The 19542-nt window shown below is 41.2% G+C and overlaps 1 protein-coding gene across 4 annotated transcripts in view; it reads right to left on the bottom strand.

The window, feature by feature from the left end:
* Positions 1 to 17927, bottom strand: part of MCC (MCC regulator of WNT signaling pathway) — a 205937-nt gene extending 188010 nt beyond the window's left edge. Inside the window, exon 1 of one of the 4 annotated variants that reach the window (XM_083818748.1) lies at positions 17645 to 17927. In XM_083818748.1, the coding sequence (XP_083674874.1) occupies positions 17645 to 17781 (137 nt within the window). In that variant the 5' untranslated portion in view covers positions 17782 to 17927. Of the gene's footprint in view, positions 1 to 15002; positions 15261 to 15340; positions 15448 to 17644 lie in introns of those variants that run through there. The other 3 variants (XM_083818749.1, XM_083818751.1, XM_083818750.1) reach the window with 3 other exon arrangements.
* Positions 17928 to 19542: the final 1615 nt, after the last annotated feature.

The raw sequence follows: 19542 nt of genomic DNA, 5'->3' as shown, positions 1-19542 counted from the left end.
GGGGAAAAAAAAAAAAAAAAAAAGAACAGTCAGCAAAACTATGACCAATGCTATTTTCCTATTTTGTGTGAAGAAGAAAAGAACTTCAGGAACACACCTTCAGCTTAATTTGAGGTATGACATTATTCTCAGCAGAATGCGTTTCAAGACATTTGTTCCCCACTATTCCCAATGTCTTTTTCCTTTATTAAAATTGTAGTAAGATTACATTTTTTGAAAAAATTCAGCAACAGTTGTATAAAATGCACCATGAATCAGAAGTTGATTACTAAATAATGGTGATTAAGTGGACTATTAGACAAACATCTGACATTCTTCAACAATGACCCTCAGGAAAGGAAGGTTCTTTTTGAAGAGATTGTCATACTGACTTTTTCCAAAACGTTACCCACTAAAAATACCACTGCTTTCTTGTGCAAACACAGCTCTGCAAACCAAGAATGAATAATCTTCCTGACCATACAGACACAGCACCTCTGTTCCTTTCCATATAATCATTTTTCACAAACAGCAGGAGACAAATTTGATAAGCTGCTACTGCTTAAAGACAGACTCAGCCACCAAAAGAAGTGACAGCAAAAGACCCTATTTCATACTTTTTTTCTTGCTACTCCCCTCCAATCTGGCCCTATCTCACTTAAAGAAATGAAGAGGCATTGAGAAAGAGAAGGAAACAAAATCTTGACACAACCTTTCCAGCAACTGAAGGAAGACAGATACGTATTTGTCAAATGACAACTAATCATATTTTAAATAACATGTGGGTGACAATTCAGATCTGAATCAAAAGCTGCTCTACACTATCAAGATCTTCTTGGTGCATCATTCTCTCAAATTTCAAAGGTTAAAAAAATTATCGCTACTTCAGCAGTCTTACCCTTTATTATTTCTTTCCCTCCATAATTTTCTCAAACTTTTGGTTTGGATTGCTTAATACTACCACACTGACTCACACCACAAATAGTATGAGTATTTCACGGCTTATTTTAAATGCTGCTCATTTTTATGTTGTGCAGACCTTTCCATAGGAAGAAGGCAAAGGAAACGTGTAATAAAATTACTACTATGTGAATTATAGCATATTTAGTATTATTATTTCAATACAAATACCTGAACATTGTTCCGAAGGTTTCTAAGGTGTCTACAAGGTCAAGTGAAGTATCTGAAGCTCTTGCATAAAGTGTTTCACTAAAGGCATTTAGTACCACAATCCATGTCTATCTGTCTATCCATTCTAGAGAAAAAAAGCTGTATGCTAGGTGGAGCTTGGTAAGTGTTTCACACAGAAGTTCTAGAACAATGGACTTCTTAGCAGAGATTCTAATAGTGAGAGTGAAGTGTAATAATAATAATTATTATTATAAATAATTACCATGTATTTTATCATGTATACAATAATTTCTTGACCTAATCGGAGATAAGAGAATTAAATTACATGTGCCAACCCTAAAGTGATTGATACTTGCAGTTAAAATTTTGGTCAGTTTTGCTCTTTGCATTTAATCTGGCCAATAAATAAATAAGTATGACAAAACATTCAAGTTTTCATGAGGGAAACAACTAAATTATGTCTACATTAACAATATAAAGCAGAGCTAACCTGAATTCAGATGCCAACAGTTAAACCTGAATTATCCCCCGCCTTTAACAACAGAAGCGCTGCAGTGGCATTGACAGCAACTACTTTAGGTACCACTTCAACTATAGCAACAAAATTACGAAAAGCAATTTACAAAGGAACTACTCGTGCACCTAACACCATGTGTGACAAGATACAGTACCGCAGATAGACAGACTCCCCAGAGGAGAACTAATCTTTGAAATTATTACTAGGAAATGAAGTGTAGAGAGACTTTGTCAGGGGGTTCATGGACAAAGCTGCCTTAGTCTCCGAAAAGGCATTTTCTCACACTTCTGTGGGAGTGCCTTACACAGTGCCTTTGTGCAACAACTTTAAGTCTCCATCACTCATGTCTCACTACAGCCCACAAAGGACACCTCCAAATTGATGTTTGGCTCCTGACAGTCAAAAGGTGCTAAGCTTTCTCTCCTGTTATATAAACCTTAACTAAGTATCATTCATAGCATCTACAGTTTGAAGGCACTGCCTGAAGCAACCTATAGAAGCGCTAGAAAAGATGCAATGAATTACAAAGAACATTAAATAAAAAAACTACTAAAATAACCGAGGGCTACTAGCACTACAGAAAATAACTTCCACTGACCTCCAGTGTAACAACCAATATGAAGAAAGTTGGTAAGAGCTTTCCTAATCTCCACCCACAAACAGTTTTCTCCAGGGTTGTGTGCTTGCTCACAGAAAAGTCAGTACCAGGGAGTCAGTGTAATTCCATGATTTAATGAGTCAGGGGTTGGACTTGCTCTGAATGAACAGGGAGTCAGAACAGATGGGCCACTCCGTGAGGCCCAGAAACACAGCAGTCTGGTAAACATCCCGCAAAAGATGCTCTGAAAATTGATGTCTACACCAGAGAAATAAATTAAACACACTGCTACCACATATAAAAGTAGTCTAACTGCAGTGATTCCACTATGTATTTTATATTGACCGCTTCTTATTGCTTCATTTCCTGGGGATGTTACTGAACACTTCATAGTTCAGTATTGGGCCCCTGAGTACAAGAAGGACATCGAGGCCCTGGAACGTGTCCAGAGCAGGGCTATGAGGCTGGTGCAGGGCCAGGAACACAAGTCTTGTGAGGAGCGGCTGAGGGCACTGGGGTTGTTTAGTATGGAGAAGAGGAGGGTCAGGGGAGACCTTATTGCTCTCTACAACTACCTGAAAGGAAGCTGTGGGGAGCTGGGGGTCGGCCTCTTCTCACAGGTGACTAGTGATAGGACTAGAGGGAATGGCCTCAAGTTGGGCCAAGAGAGGTTCAGGCTGGAAATGAGGAGACATTTCTTCTCAGAAAGAGCAGTCAGGCATTGGGATGGGTTGCCCAGGGAGGTGGTGGAGTCACCGTCCCTGGGGGTGTTCAAGGAAAGGTTGGACCCAGTGCTTAGAAACACGTGGTGTCTGCATCTAGGAAACTTGGGATTGTCTTTAATTTTGACTTTTCTTCTTCAACGTCATTTGTACACCTAGACTGCAGGTTGCATAGGCAAAGATCAGATGTTTTCTTGAAAAATTACCATAAAACCTTTTTAGCAGCTGAAAACTTAGAATTACAGAATATCCTGAGTTGGAAGGGACCCACAAGAATCACTGAGTCCACCCCCTGGCTCCACACAGGACCACCCAAAAACCAGACCCTATGTCTGAGATCATTGTCCAAACACTTCTTGAACTCTGTCAGTTCCACCAATTGGCCTGCAAGCGGTCACTCAGAGGACAGAGATCAATGGTTTTTACTTGGGCTGGCAGCCTGCAGAAGTTGGAGGTTGGACTTTGTGATCTTGGAGGTCTCTTCAAACCTAGACAATTCTGTGATTCCATGATTCTGTGAAGTGAGGGCCACCAGGGATCAATCCTGGGCCCTATGCTGTTCAGCACCTTCATAAATGATCTAAGACAAGGGGATTGAAAGCACCCACACAAAGTCTGCTGATGACACCAAACTAGGCGGTGAGATGGACATGTCAGAATGGAGAGGTACATCACAGAGAGACCTGGACAGGCTGGAAAAGCAGGCAAACAAGAACCATCTGAATCTCAGCAAAGACAAGTGCAAGGACAAGATAACCAAAGATCCCAGTACAGGCTAGGATCTGTGTGACTGTGGATCAGCCTTGCTGAAAGGGACCTGGGGGTCCTGGCAGACAACAAGCTGAGCAGGAGTCAGCAGTGTCCTGCTACAGCAACCAAGACAAATCAAACCCTGGCCTCCACCCACAGGCGCATTACCAACAGAGATAGAGATGTGATCACATCCCTCCACTCAGAGCTCCGCAGGCCACACCTAAAGTATTGTGTCCAGTTCTGGTCCCCACAATCCATACAGTGACAAGGACAGAATGGAGAGGGTCCAAAGGCAGGCCATGAGGAAGACAAAGGAGACAAGGGGTGATGGGTACCAGCTGCACTGGTAGTGGTTTTGTCTTCACATAAGAAAGAAATTTCTTTACAGTAATGGAATGACCTCTCCAGGGATATGATAGAATCCCTGTCACTGGAGGTTTTCAAGGTGCAACTGGACAGGGTGCTAGATAATCTCATCTAGGCTCCTTTTTTCCCCACAAAAGGTTGGACCTGGTGATCATTCAAGGTCCTTTCCAACCTGAGCAGTTCTACTATTGTATAAATGTCATGCAGTAACGCATATTGTTCATTTTCGATGTCAAGTTCCACTTACTTTATACTGTCTCAATACTCTCTCCTTTCAGTGTATCAAATCTACATCAGAACAAGCTAGAAGATTGTAAAGGAGACATTTTCAACTAAACTGACATTTGTAGTGAGTCATAAATACCACAAGTCAGGCTCATGTTACCTGGGGCATTAGCTGGACACACTTGTTAAAATGCTGAGCAGCAATACCATTGATGCTGGGACTTGTTAAAGCTGAAGCCTAAGTTTGCATTTTCATCTCATTGTGAGCAGGAAGGGAATTCATGATAATGCTTTTCCAGGCTACATGAAAACTTGGGGAAGACATAAAATTGTTGTTTTACATTTGCTGGTTAGAGGATTTTTTTTTCCAAAATCTCACGGGATGAAAGCAAAATATAAACATAAAGTTGAAAGCAAATGAAAAAAAAAAATCATCAAAACAGACCACAGTACTGCAAAGAAGCTTTTATTCCACAGCCACTGGGTTCTGTGCCACTATCTAGAGTCTATATGGCACTATATGGGTTCTTACATATTCGCTGGATTATCCTGTAAATACAAGAGCCAAATTGCAGAACTCAGCAAATAAACTGCAGAAGGCAAGCAATGAAGCTCTTATTGTGCAGAAAACACGTCTCAAAGAAAAAGATAAAAAAGAAAGCCAAAAAAGAAGGCAAGAAAAGTACTGCAGAAGTAAGCTACGCTGCCTTATCTGCAGGGAGTAAATAGCCTGTACAAGGAAGGAGGGAACAGAGGAGCACAGCACTGACCAAATCATGCCAGCATTTTTTGAAGACGGAATTTATTAACCTATGCACGAGGAACACAATACTGCTTCAAACTGTTTTAAAGAACCACCACTCCTATTTTCTCAAACATGACCTATTCTCCTAGTCTGGGCTGACAGCAGGGTACCAGGATATGTAGCTGCTCTTACGGAATTAAGGGAAAAATATGAGTCAGAGAAGCTTCAGAAAACAAACAAACAAAAAGGAGACATAAGAGCTTGGAGGGAAGGAAACAGGCAGGACTCTATTCTGGGAAACAGCATGAAGAAATGAAGGAAAAGCTTCGAGTGCAAGGACATTTTGCTGATGTTTTAAATATGAAGAGAAACAGTGCAGAACTCCACTCTCAGGTGTGTAAAGGTCAACAGAACACACCTTACGTTATTCAAGTGTCACCCTACAGAAATACAGCACATGATGAGGCCATGGGAAGGGCTGCAAAGAAAAATTATCCAGCCCTGGACCAATGATAGGAATAAATAAACCCATGCCATCCCTGACAGATGTTTTTTTACCCTGCTCTTAAGGCTTCCACAAGCTCTATACATGACCTGTCCTAGTGCTTCCATGTCCTCTCCTACAAGTTGTGTAAGCTAAAACTTCCTAACTGCAATTTAGAGCATTATTTCAGAAAGGACTTTAACAATTTGTTTTCTATAATCACAGTAACTAAGGTAAAACTGTCATTATATATTTAAAACCCATTGCCTGATGTCCCATCTTCTCTTGAGTAAAGAAATGAAGAAGTTTCTGTGTCTCTGATCATATTCAGTGAGCTGCTCTGATCTCTAGCTGATCCACCAACTTGATGGATGATGGCATGTAAAACTAGAGATCGTCTTAAGGCACACACTAAAATGAGCAGAAAAGCTGAAAGCAGAATTCCTATCTTACTCATTCAGATTTAACTTGAAACCTACTATAAATCTCAGAGTCTCTTCAATTACACATCCTGTATTTTTACCACCAAATGTGTTATTGTGCACTTATCCTTACTTCATCTCACCTGATTTTTTTTCAAGATGTATCTCTATTTTCTCAACACCAATTTAGATTCCAGTCCTCTCCTCCAGCAAATCTGCAATCTTATCTTGGTGCCATGCTAAATTTAATTAAGCTTACTCGTTATCACGTCATCCAGATCATTAATCCTTAACAGTACTGACCTGGCCTGGGCCATTACAATTTCAATTTGATACAATCTTCTAGTAAAATAAACTACTGGTATCTAATGATCTAAGTAAAGGTTTAAAAAAAAAAAAACAAAAACTGTCTCTGCTAGTAGTGTCATAAAACATCAAAAGCGTTGGTAAGCACAAGACAGAAGGCATCTCTTGTTTCACTTCTACCACTAACTTCTTCTAATAGATTTCTGATACATCATATGGGTTTGATACAACGTATTCTTAACAATTCCATATTCTGCCAGTTAAACACTGTTTACAGACTGATCTCCATCTCAACATGATTTTAAAGAAAAGAAGCATATTTTATCTTTCCCAATTTTCTGTTACTTCTATCTTCTGAAAGATCTCAAGAATGAAAAAAAGAAAACACTCAAAATAGTTCTGAAGCTGTCTTTAAGAACCTTAACTTTAACCGACTTTTTCAAGTAAGGCTAATTAAAACATAAATCCAAATACCTCAAACTTTTATTCCCCTAGCCTTTCAAGGTAGTAGTTATCAGTCCTATTTACAGGAACCATCTCACTATATTTAGTATTTTCAGTGTCAGAAACAAACAAAACAATTTCTTACACCCTTCAGCATCAGCCACCAACAGCTTACTACCTCCCTTTCCTGAGCGCCTTTTCCTTGGTTTTCCTCTTATTGTTTACATATTCTGGAATAATTTTTGTTACTCTTGAAACTCCTTGCTAGCTTTGTTTTCTGCCTTGCATATTCCACTGTATGTTCTACAAGTTCACAATTAAACTCAACAACCTGACCCGGTTCCAGCATGCTGAGCAGTAGCAGGAAGAAGGAAGGGGTAACTGCCAACCAGCCCCTGAACTACTTAAGCTTTATTCATAACTCAACCAGCTAAGGTTTACTTCACAGCTATGCCCTGGCTTGGCAACCTCTCACAGTACTATTCTGGCCACAGAGCCTACACCACCGTTGCACAGCCTATGACAGCGCTCCTTCTCCTACAGGGGGAAGCTTTCTCCAACAGTCAGTATGTCGCTTCATGGTCCCTGCTACACTTCAGACTAGATGCGGACAAGACCAACCATCTCTCGCAGGAAGTTCCAGAAATGAAATGTTTGGTTTGTAGCAGGAACAACAAATGCACATTCTATTTATTAGAAATAAGTGGTGTACTCTGAACAGTCACTTCAAACTGTTACCACAAACTGCATCTTGCAACCTGTGAGAGCAATATGTCCATTTTCAGCTAAGGCTGTCACCTCTGAAGAGGGAATTGTTGCAGGCAAACAAGGGTCCATTTATCGACAGAGGCAGAGTCTGTCAATAGAACCTCTGCCACTCTATGCTTTCCTTTGTGCTGCTCACTAGTTTCAAATTTTGCACAAACACAGTATCAATTCAGCCTACAGACTCTACCACAGGGTAAGAACTACCAGGAGCATAGATTTCATTCACCGGCAGTCTGGTCTTTGTTACCTTACCTACCCATACAAATAGCGTAAGGGATTTCACTGAATAAATTACTGCTAGTGCTACATAAATACTGTTCCATTAAATTTCAGAAAGTAGTGCTGCAAAAACAAAAACTCTCAGAAGAAAGAAGAAATTAAATGTACTGATTACAGCTAATCATTACAGTTAATTAATATACAAGCTCATATGTGGGAATAGTCACTCTGCCAGGACATACTCCACATAAGTACTATTTATTCTAGAGATGCATCAGTGTTCACAGTAAAAATTAGGTGGGTTTCTGAAGCTGTGAATCCACAGCTTAACTGTTTTTCTCCAGGTGCCATTCCAAGCCCGTCCTTCCAAAAATACAATTAGGCAGAGCACTAGCCTAGTTAATCTCTTTCATTTACAAGCTGACGTGACAAGACTACAATTAAAACCTCTGCTCTGTTTTGTGGTTTTTAAAACCATGTCATTTTTCTGGACATGAATTAACTTTTAGAGATGTTTCTTAGTTGAGAGTATTTGTTTTCAACACTGTTCAATCCAATCAAGCAGACATTGCCAGAAGGATCACAACTAAACCCTAACCCCAGTGTTTCTGGCCCCTCTCCTATACCAACACAGCCATATGACAAGCCACAACCACGAACTACCTGGCCCAGAAATAAATATTTTTTTATGGGGCTAGTCTTCAGCCAGAGCAGTTCTTCACTCTCGCTCACTGAACAAATTCTAGTGCAGACAGAAGTGAAACTTCAGGACTGCACACAGTGGAACAACTCCTTCAGCAGCATCCTGCCCTTAGATTTACTTAAAAAACAAACAAACAAAACAAAAACAATACAAAAAAAAAACACCTCCACTTCTCGCAACTGATTTCATAAGGAATGCAAGCACCTAGCTCAGGGCTATGTATTTGCAAAAAAGGCCCTGTGCCTAAGTATCCTGTGAGGCTCCGTGCTCCCTGCCAAAACATGCATAACCTGCTGTTTGAATAAATTTCAGATACTAATTACCCTACCCCAGAAATCCAAGACAAAGACTTTTTAGTTGTTTTAGAATCCATCCACAATAGCCTGCAAAATATTTGTGCACGGTATCCTCAAACTGCACCAAAAACGGGAGATAAAGAAATAAACGGAGTCAACCACTCAGTAGCAGAAGTCTTCTCTCATCCAATTGCTTCCCAAAACAGTTGACTTATCCATTACTTTTCAACTACAGGTTTTGGCAACCTAACACTCAAATCATCTAGAAAGTCGCTTCTTGTACAGAAGCATGAGCTAATCAACACTGGCTAAGAAGGATGCCAACTACCCTGTCTGTCATGAGCAGAGGAAGATGCAATCATCAATAGGACCGATTCAAGTATTTACTGAAGTCCCAATACTACTGCTGAAATAGCCACCACTCATCTCTGTGCTATAACCGTAGGGCTATGGATTTGCTAGAAGGACTAGGTACCAAAACATCTTGTAAGGCTACCTGCTTGCTATGAGCCTAGAGAAGAGTATTGTACCCGATGCTGTAAGGACAGACAAGTTGTTTTGGGGTTCCTGGGCAGAATGACAACAGCACTAAGTTGTAGTTACAATTAGAGCTTTATTATTTACCAGAATTTTCTGATCAGCAAAGCAGAGGATTTTATGATCACAATAAGCCTAGCACAGATTTTTGCAGTTGTACTTGATGATCTTTTGTTGGTCCCTTCCAACCAAACAATTCTATTCCAGAATTTTACAAGTAGCATACCACAAAAATTCATAGCACAACTTAGCTTATGGTCTCTCAGTGTGTTTGTTCTAATCACCCAGGCCCTCTGCAGATTGGGTCAAATCTCCTGGCACACAATATAACAATCATATTCTGGACTTGAAACCCACAAAAGAATACAAGTCACTCACTCAACGCTCTGAGGAAGCAGACGACAGTGGGACGTCCCCAGACACTGGAGGATCACTGGTTTTGCCGTCCTGCAGGAGATCTGGTCCAAGTCCTGCCTACAACTTGTAGCTGCTTGATTTTATAGACGGTGCTCTGTATGCTGTTATGTTTCCCTGTTGTCTGACGGGGTCATCAGAACCTGGCTGGCCATGTGCCTGGGACCTTCAAGGCTGGTTAAGAACTGAGGAAGTCAGCCCGGCGCCCAGGAACCTTGAGGCTGGTATGGAGAGGGAGAAGTTTGCCAAGTGTGCAAGGACCTTCAAGGTCTGATGAGGAAGGGAAAGGCGAATGATACACGACCAGCTCGGTCACAGAGAATAGCCATTTCCCTTATAAAATAGTGTGTAGTGTAGTGTGTCTAACCATATTACTGAGGTCAGGAGCTGAGGGGTACCAGTCACAAGTATATTAGTAAAGTTTTCATATTTCAGAATGGCCATCAAGAAACCCAGCAAAGCACAATAAAAAGATGACAGTTGCTCAACTACTACTTTTTTTTCTTTTTTCCCTCCAGGGCCACAAAAGGCACAAATAATTGACTTCAAAGAGAGGTTCAATTCTGTTATGGTAATAACCCCAATAACACAGTATTAGCAAGAAACTCATTAAAATGAATAAAGTAAGAACTAGCTTCAGCACTTTTAAGTTAACTTAATGGTAACATTCATTCAAAGACATCAAAAAGTTCAACAAACTGAGCATATTGCTCAGTTTTTCAACATTACAATCTACCTGGACATGAAGCTTCAAAGAAAAAGAATACAATAAAACCACTTAACAAAAAGCCTGAGATTTATACTTATGTCACTTTTCGCAAGTTACTAATGCCAATGAGAAAGAAAAATGGATTAAGTTGTGTAAAACACACTAATTTTAAAACTTGAGTAGCTCCAGCTAAATTGTCTTACTATACCCCTTCTTCATGAGTCTGATGTTTACATAAAAACCGGACAGCTAACTAATGCTAAAATATGAAAGGTTCAGAAAATTCAAGTTTGAATATATTCCTCTGACTGTTTATTAATGGTAACAAATACAGACTTTGAAATGTGTAAGCCTTTAGTGAACGTTAATTCTTGGTATGGTTGCTAGACATAATATTTAACACAGGGATAATTTTTCTTCAGCCCGAACTAAGCATGCAGGGTGTTCCTCTGGCTTTTTGTCTATGCCCGTCCCTCATATTTCCCCCATAACTCACTCCTTTTTTCAGTTATGATGCTCTAAGAGAAGCTATGGAGGACAAACTTTGAATAAAAACCCACAGAATTCTATATAACTGTGGAATCACTGACTAAGGCGAGCTACAAAAGAAACAGAGTACAACTATGTAAGAAACAGCACAGTGCTTCCAACTCACCATCTTATTTGACATACAGTATTGTGCTGTAACTGTATAAAAGCACTCCTTCCATCCCCTGCTCTGCTTTACAGTCCCTGCAGCACCTTCCTAATGGAGATAGATGAAAAATAATATTAAGTCTAGGAACAGTACCTGGGAGCTGAAACTATTTTCAAGACACACAGGGAAAAACAAAATAAAATAACATGGCAAGAGCAAAGTAAATTTCAAAAAGGCTCAGGCAATTTTTGTGGGAATTCCTAGAATGTTGTGGTTCAAGAAAGCACAGAGCAAATAGTCCAGATCTCAAGTGAGAAGAACATCTTGAACTGGGGTATAACAACATTACAAACTTCATGATGGTAAGAATGACCCAACAATATGCAGAAGAGCCAGAAAGAATGCAAGGACTAAATGCGTTGTCCCTGATGATATCTGCAGAGTGTTTCTACGTGATACTGCCTTTTTAATCAGACGGATGGAGGTGGCTAAACTAGCAGAGTAATATTACCTTTTCTCACAAGTCTTTTTTTTTTTTTGTAATTTCAGTTACAGAGTTATTTTTAAACCCCTTGCTTGCAGGACGGACGGCTGTATTGCTCCCTAGGTGCTAGAAAGCACCTACATGCAAAGCATTAACTCATGTCCAAATTAAGTTTTGAGAGATCCTCACTGACTATATTTGCATGGACTCAGAAACAATCATCTAACAGGTAAAAATCATGTTTTACGACCACGGGGCTGAAGAACTGCATGTAGAATACATAAAACATTATGCCCTGAACAACAAAAGAAGTTGATAAAAATGTTTGACAAACCCGTTTGCAAATTAAGTCTCCAACAAGTGACTTGCGTATATATGTAGCAAATGACAAAATAGCTCTTTGTTCAGATCTTTTTACGAAGTCTGTATATTAGGCTAGCTTCAGAAGATGCATCACTTCAACATTATACTCCAAGTCCCTGTTACTATAACCATACAAGTGCCTCTGCTCACCTTTGCCCGAGGTCTTCTATGAAGGGAAAACAGTTCAATCACGTGAGAGCATTACCAGAAGTTAAAGAAAGAAAATGTAATGACAGGAAGGGTCTGCTTATGTTTTCTTTACTGTATGGTTTCTGGTCACTACCACTGTAAAAACTGCTTTAGTAAGTACAACCGTTGAGGAAAAAAGGACTTTTTTTCTTGTCAACAGAACTGTGTACTTGAGAACTCTCACCAACACTGGTAATCTTGTAATCAGAAATACACAGCAGGAAGTAGGAGTCTGGAAACTTTCTGGCCATGCAGAAGGTATGTACCTTCCTTATGTACCTTATAACCTTGATATGCTGCAGTTAGCTCTCCTGGAAGCAATACATGTTTTACCTTAACATTGTTAACACAGTGCACCTCTGTCCACTAAGTAGAAGCAACAGAGAGGTGCCAGCAATAACACAAAGCCAAACCTCAGTTTTCTTCACCTCTAGTAAAACAGTAGCAGTTAACCTACTGAGAATTTGGAACTCTGCATTTATCCATTTAGTTCTCATTAAATACCGGTGTTAAATACTTCACACTTATTTCATTTACCTGTGTTATTTACAGGACCTTTCAGAAGTTCGTCATGATTTACCCTACATCAGTAGCTGCTTCTTTTTTTTTTTCCCCCTATCATAATGGTGTGCAGTGGAGTTCTGAACTCACCATTTATTCATATTCTGTGACGTTCAGATCACTCCCTCCAATTTATATATGAATTTTAAAACAAATGATGCTTTGTCAAGATCTCTGACAATGCTCTGCATGAATGCAATTTGTGGCTTCATGTGGAGCAATAGCCTAAAGTAGGATGTATTCCCTTCAATAAGCTGCAAAAAGTAAAGTCAGAGTACAAGCCTGAAAAACGTTATCTATGTTCATTCTAAACACTTTGCAATAATTACTTATTTTTAAAGTGGAGAGTAAAAAGGGGAAGATTGTTTCAGGGAAAAAAAAGTAACTTTCATACTACTTTTAAACAAAGAAATCACTGACAGCTTTGCTACTTTATAGTTCTATTTTATATATGTTCTCTCCTGAAGACCCACCAAGACAAGCTCAACAGGACAGATTTTCTGCTACTACACTATAACCAGTAAAAAGCTCAGCCTACTCTGAGGCAGTAGAGGGCAACCTAAGTCTTACTGAAAAGACTTTTTGTTTGTTTCGAACAGCGTGTGGCCACCAGAAGCAGAAAAAGACTGAAGTGGTTAACAAAATATACTCAGAGAACAAGAAAATTGGGAATGCCCCAACAATTGCACCTGCTAGAAAGGGAAGCATCAGATTGTTACTGGAAAGCTTGTTAGTTCCCAAAGCTATGTACCACTAAAACCATTCACGTAATAGATCAAATCCAACAAGTTTCTTTTAACTACTTCTGAAAAGGACTGTCAAAGGAGGCACTCTTTCAGCAAGTGCTTTTAATGGGCTGCACAAGCTCAAAAATAAGTCTGCAGGTTTATGGGTTTTTTTTTAAACATCTCACTCCACTTTTACCAGAGATTTTCATTAAGACACTGAGCACAACATAAAAAAATTATGCAGATTAAAATATAGTCAAACTGTACAAGTAGAACCTTGTTATTCTTAATATAACAATGAAATTTCTCTTTCTGAATTAAACACTAGCTTTGCCTTTCTGCTGCATAACCCTATAAATTATTATTCTGCATTTAAAAGTTAAAATCAGAAAATTAGCATATATTTGTAACTTAATTATGAAATTAATTTTTTTCTTCACTCATTATCTCCATAGCTCATAGCTGCAATTTTTTGAATATGCAGGAAATACTTCTGTTTAAAGTTACCTTAATTTTACACCATGCAGTGTTGCAATAGAATAACCTGGAAACTCAGTTAGTGACTTCTGCCATAAAGGTGAAATTTATTATTCTAAATGGATGTTTAGTACCCTTCATATATAATAAAGGCATTTAAGTTTCTAAAAAAGGCATTTACCTAGCCCAACACCTGCAAAAACTGAGCAAGCTCTCACTTTCCTTACTGACAACCACCAAGACCACATACGCTAATATTAAAATAAAAGTTACTTTTTTTTAAAATGGCAGCACATATTCTATTCCACTCCACGCCACCCTATGTCCTCCCCAAGGCACCAACCCCCTGAAGCTAAATAACCATAGCATCAGAGTCCAAAGCTCCTCAAAGTAAACAGAAGCTCAACAAATGAATACAATTACAGTTTTTTCAGTTAACAGCTCTTTGTTAATAACAACACAATCCACCTATGGCTGCAAAAATTAAGTTTTGCTCTAAAGAGTTGAAGGCCGCCTTCTGCTCCAAGCAAGGCTGACTCAGTTGATAACAAGTGTTCAAAATCCAGTCTTAATCATGGACTGTTTTGCATGTATTTTTAGTAGTAAAGTTACCTCTTGCTGAGGCATCAGAAAGATACCAAGCACTTGCGAGATATTAAAATAATTAAGTAATTACTATTTCTCCCAAAAGGAGCAAAAAACATTTGACTACAAACCAACAAGTTAGAGCTTTGGTGTTTTAATAATACTTTTTTGTAGCTAGATGTCGCAAAATTTCAATGTTCATATGTCAAATGCAACATGCAGAGACTGACACAGGCCAAGCATTTCATGCCCCATCATTCAGCTTGTTCTTGGTTATGAACACCAACAACCAATACACACATAACAATCACACTCTCATTTCCATATCACCCTAACTATTTAGAACCTCGGACATAATCAGTATCTCAGGTAAGAGCAGGAAAATTAATCAGTATCACAGGACGTGCTCCTCCTCTCTATCTGTGTGCCTCTATTTCCCTGCTATTATTTTAAAAGGTTTACAGTTTGATGCACAACAAAGCATTTCCACAGCTGAGACACCATGAAACTTCATTAGCAATGCAAACAGCTCTTCTCCTCGTGCAATATGAACTAAATAAACACGCATACAAAATGCCTGCCTTTGCTTCAAGAATAAAAATCCCTCCCATAGCAACTCTAGAATAGGAGAGAAAGATACCTTATAAACAAACCGCTGCATTCATTGTGCAAACAAATGACTGAGTAAGCTTCAGCCCTGTAAGCAGAATAGAAGGGATACTCGTTTTGAAAGATACGACAACTTATGTTGAGTAACAGCTGCAAAACCGCAAAATTTGATCCCACTGCGTTGAAAATAATTAAGTTCTGAAGAGGCTCAAACTACTAAGAGATTGTAAAACAGTTCCAGTCCACAAGGAAGCACACAATTTTACAGTGCCAGCTTCTTGTTCTCAGCTCCTCCTACAGATGCCCAGGCTTTTATTGCAACATTCAACCTGCTGTAAAAGCACAAGTAACATGCAGAAGTCAGCTTACCATCTCTGCTGGGCTACATGGAAAGCAACAAAGGTATCATTGCCCTCAAAGATGGGAAACACCTGTGTTTCCACCAGTAAAGGGAAGACCATGGAAACAGGGCAAAAGGGAACAGGAAAATCAATTAATTGGCCTGTACAGAGAAGAAAAAGAAGTAGCAAGACAAAAAGTAGGCACAGAATGGCAAGATTAAGTTTCCCGCAAAAGTAGATTTCATTTCTTGTCTTTATTTTAATTTACTACATTAAAAAGATGCAATTACCCAAACACTAAGACTGTAAACAATGACAAAAAGTCACTATGCCATAGGGATGCTGCATGCCCCCGAACCTGAAGGAACTGTCTTCAAGACTGTGGTGGCACATGCTACAAATATATTTTAAAAACACTGAGTCAGTCTGCTTGTGCATAAGCCATTGCCATAAAATAGATCATGAGAGAAACTGAGACACTACATAAAGTAAGGAACACATTGCATTTACAAGACTGACTACCTAGGCTTGCTAATGAAGTCAAGAAGAAATTACTCCCTCTCATGTCAAAAATCATTTGTTAAATATTCATTCATTACTTTCTTGCAAATATGGAAATTTAAGGCAAGACAGTAATTTATGACACAATGTTCTGACCAAGGCCATACCAATTTCACCTTGAAGGCACAACTCCCTTATGAAGCAAGGTATTAACAGCTCTGAACAACAGACTCACTGCCTCCAGAAGGGCATTCAACTATCCTCTGGGCTGTATTTCTGTTTGCTACTGAAATCCAGTATCCCTTCTCAGACATGTCCTTTAGTCCTCAAAGCTTTCAGCAGGGTAGCTCAAGCAGCATTCAGAAACACGTGTTCTGAAATACACATAATACTAGCTGGAATGAAACTTAGGAAAGGTAAGAAAAGTCAGTCAGAAGTGTGAGTGGTTTATGTCACGGTAGCATCTCTCAGCTGTCTGTACGAAGCACAACGGCATCAACATTCTCTCAGTAAGTGCTTTAAAATACAAATATACAAAACTCAGTAGAGTTTACATTACAGGAAAGCATCACAGTGCAGATCAGAGAGTGTGCTCAGAGGAGGCAGTGCACACTTTAAGCGAACGTACAAAGTTTTCAGACATCAAAATAATTTCCATGAGAACAGTAAACAAATGGAAAGCTAAGTGATCTTAACATGCTGGTTAAAAAGCATAGATTTTCAAAGTTTACCTTTCAGAACCACAATTGTCAAAATAATGACCAGATTGGGAAAAAAAAGGTGTTTGGGGAGCTGTTTAGATAAGAAATACCATGACCCCTAAGTTTTATTTTTAAGGGACTGCCAGCTGTTAGAGATTTTCAAGAACTTCCTGGTTCCAAAGAGAGGACAGAGAAGGCTGAAGTTTACTTAGCCTTCCTGCAGGGTCATACTCTCAGGTTTCAGGTTAGTGACAAACTTGGAAATTCCCTCACTCTGACCTGGCTCTCCAGAGGCACTCACTAACCGCAACTAACAGAAGATTTTGGAAATGCTAGTTCCCATCATCTCTTACAAATCTAATGTTCAGAAGCTCAATATTTTTACACTTTCGGTGTGAGACCATAGCACTAGTCCCCGAAATATCCTTCCAACTAAACCCAATCCTGAGCAAAACACGCTGCTGGTAACTCCAGACAACATAACACTTCATTGTGGGTTACTTCAAACACCTACCGCAACTGTACAAGTTCATCACTTACCGAGAAATTTACCAGTTTGGGTCATGATCAAGAAACTAACTTGGGAGCGGTATGGGGACTTAGATGAGGTGGTAAAACATGGATATTGGTAAAAACATGAGAGGAAATCAGGTGATCTGGGAGACCGCTGTGTGTTTTGCCTTACATTGTAATACTTCAGGCTCTGTATCTACTTTGGATGTAAGCAGGGCGAGCACTGCAGCCAGCCCTACCTCTCCAGACTGACAGGAGCGGGTACAGCGAGGTTTGTGCCCAACACGTCCACTGGAGGGGACGTCCTCCTCGAGCCCCCCGGCCGGTTCGCCTCCTGGCGAGGAGCCCCGGGCCGCAGGACGCGCACGGGCTCGAGGCGAGGCGACCCCCGCGGGCAGCCGGCGCTTCCCCAGGCCTCGCTTCAGCGGCCAACGGCCGTCCCGCGGGGAGCGCCCGCCCCGCCCCGCCCCGCCCCGGCCGTCACGGCGCCGTCAGGGCGGCAGCGGCGGGCGGAGCGGAGCGGGGCGGAGGGTCCGGCCCGGTGGGGGCACGGCCGCCCCGCTGCCGGCAAAAACTTGGGAGAAGTTGCGGCGCCCGCCGCCGTCCGCCGCCGGTACCTGCTGATGAAGCCGTCCCCGTCGCCGTCGCAGGTCTGGAAGAGGCGCCTCATCCGCTCCTCCTCGCCCGTGCTGGACGTGTCGCTACTGCTACTCCCGCCGCTGCTCGCCTCCGCTACGGCGGCTGCCGCCATCATGCGCCCGGCTCCGGAGCAGGAGCAGCAGCAGCAGCAGGAGGAGGAGGAGGGGAGGCAGCCGCGGGCGGCTGGGTCCGCCGGTCCCCGCCGCGCCTGCCAACCGCGGCCGGGCGGGCGGCAGCACAAAGCCGGCACGGGGGCGGGGAGCCCCGCGGCGCGTCCCCGCGGCGCGCCCCCGGCCCCGCCGAGCCCAGGCGCGTGCCCGCGGCGGGGAGCGGGGCGCCGCAGCAACGCCCCCAGCACCGGGCCCGGGCGGCGGGCAGGGGCCGGGGCAGGGCTCGGGCGGGCCGCTGCTGCTCGCCTGCTGCTGGGTGCGGCGGGCCCAGCCTCGGCTGGCTTTGGATGGCCCGTAAATGCGGAGGCCAGGCGAGCTGCGGCAACGCGCAGCGCTTTCGGTGGGGTGCTGAACAGGTGGGAGCGTGCCGGCGCTTTTTGGCACAGCTAAACCCTTTCCCCTCACCAGATCTTACCGGGAACGCAGGTCGTTGGCTCTTCACACCATCACATAGCTTCTTAAAAAACACCTATTTTCCAAACTTACTCCTTGCTTTTGCCTCTGTCTTTCTGCGTCCTTTGCACTTAAAGTCTTTTTCTCTACAGAAGTCATGTTGCTAAATTAGAAAAAAAATAATAATCTCACACATACAAAATAGCTTCTTCATTTCCTTTAGCATCCTTGGCGTTTCCCTTAGAATCTGTCATTTAGTATTCATTAGTATTCATTCATTCATTCATTTAATATTTCCTTTAATATTCCCTCATTTCCTTTAGTATCCTTTTCAATGCCTGATTAAGTTTTAATCAGTCCTTTTTTTCTTACTGGTGTGAAAAGAACCCATGCACCATCAGCACACACAGTAGTAATGTTATCATTTATCCCTGTTGAAAATAAAATTTTGAAACAGCCCAGAACAGCATCTGCCTGCTTCACAGTAGCATTACATTTCTCACTTCATCATCCTGTGTTACCAATTAGGTCAGATAAATCTTCTCCTACTCTGCATATGGAAAAACAATTGTTTTTAAGGGCATACCTTTTTTCTACACTGTCATATGTTACTCTTCTTACTTCAGTCTTTGAAGACAGACATTTCTTCCCACATAACATTGACAATGTCTGGTGAATATGTAAAGCCAGCAAAGTTATCAGACTCTTTGTGTTATACAGCTGCATTCAAGTATAACAGCTGATGGCAGTTGTTCCATTGTTACTATTTATTGTATTTTAACTAAGCCATTACAAGTCAAAGAGTCTCTGTGGTGTTTTTATTAGCTAATACTACTTGCAAGTACAAACATGCATGCACTCACTGTCATCTTCTCATTCTCTTCAGTTTTCCAGTTTTTCTTGCCCACATGGGGTTTCCGGGATGACCAGAGCACCGGACCAAGCTTCTGTCCAACACATTTCCATACTTTTCCATATGGAGAATGGAAGCAGGGAATATTGCAAGTATCCTCATTCCTTCAGACTGTAGGGTGCAGTCTTTGAAGATTTATGTCTTGTTCCATCTTCTGACCTACAATGATCTCACTCTTGGTCCTAGCAGGTGCTCTTTCTCAGTCGTATGTAGGATGTTGTTTATATGTTAGACTGGTTGCTTATTGCAGCTGTATGATTTACATTGAGGATTGCATGGGCTGGGCAGTCATAAGACCATTTTCTTCAGCCGGATCCCACTAGCAAGAATTCTTGCACACATTCTGAAAATACAGCATAGACTTCTGATAAGAATTAAAATTCCTAACCATTTAGACGCC

The sequence above is a fragment of the Anser anser genome, assembly GCF_964211835.1.
Source record: "Anser anser genome assembly, chromosome: Z".
Taxonomy (NCBI): Eukaryota; Metazoa; Chordata; class Aves; order Anseriformes; family Anatidae; genus Anser; species Anser anser.
Note: the sequence above shows the minus strand (reverse complement) of the source record. Positions and strands in the feature narration are given on the sequence as shown.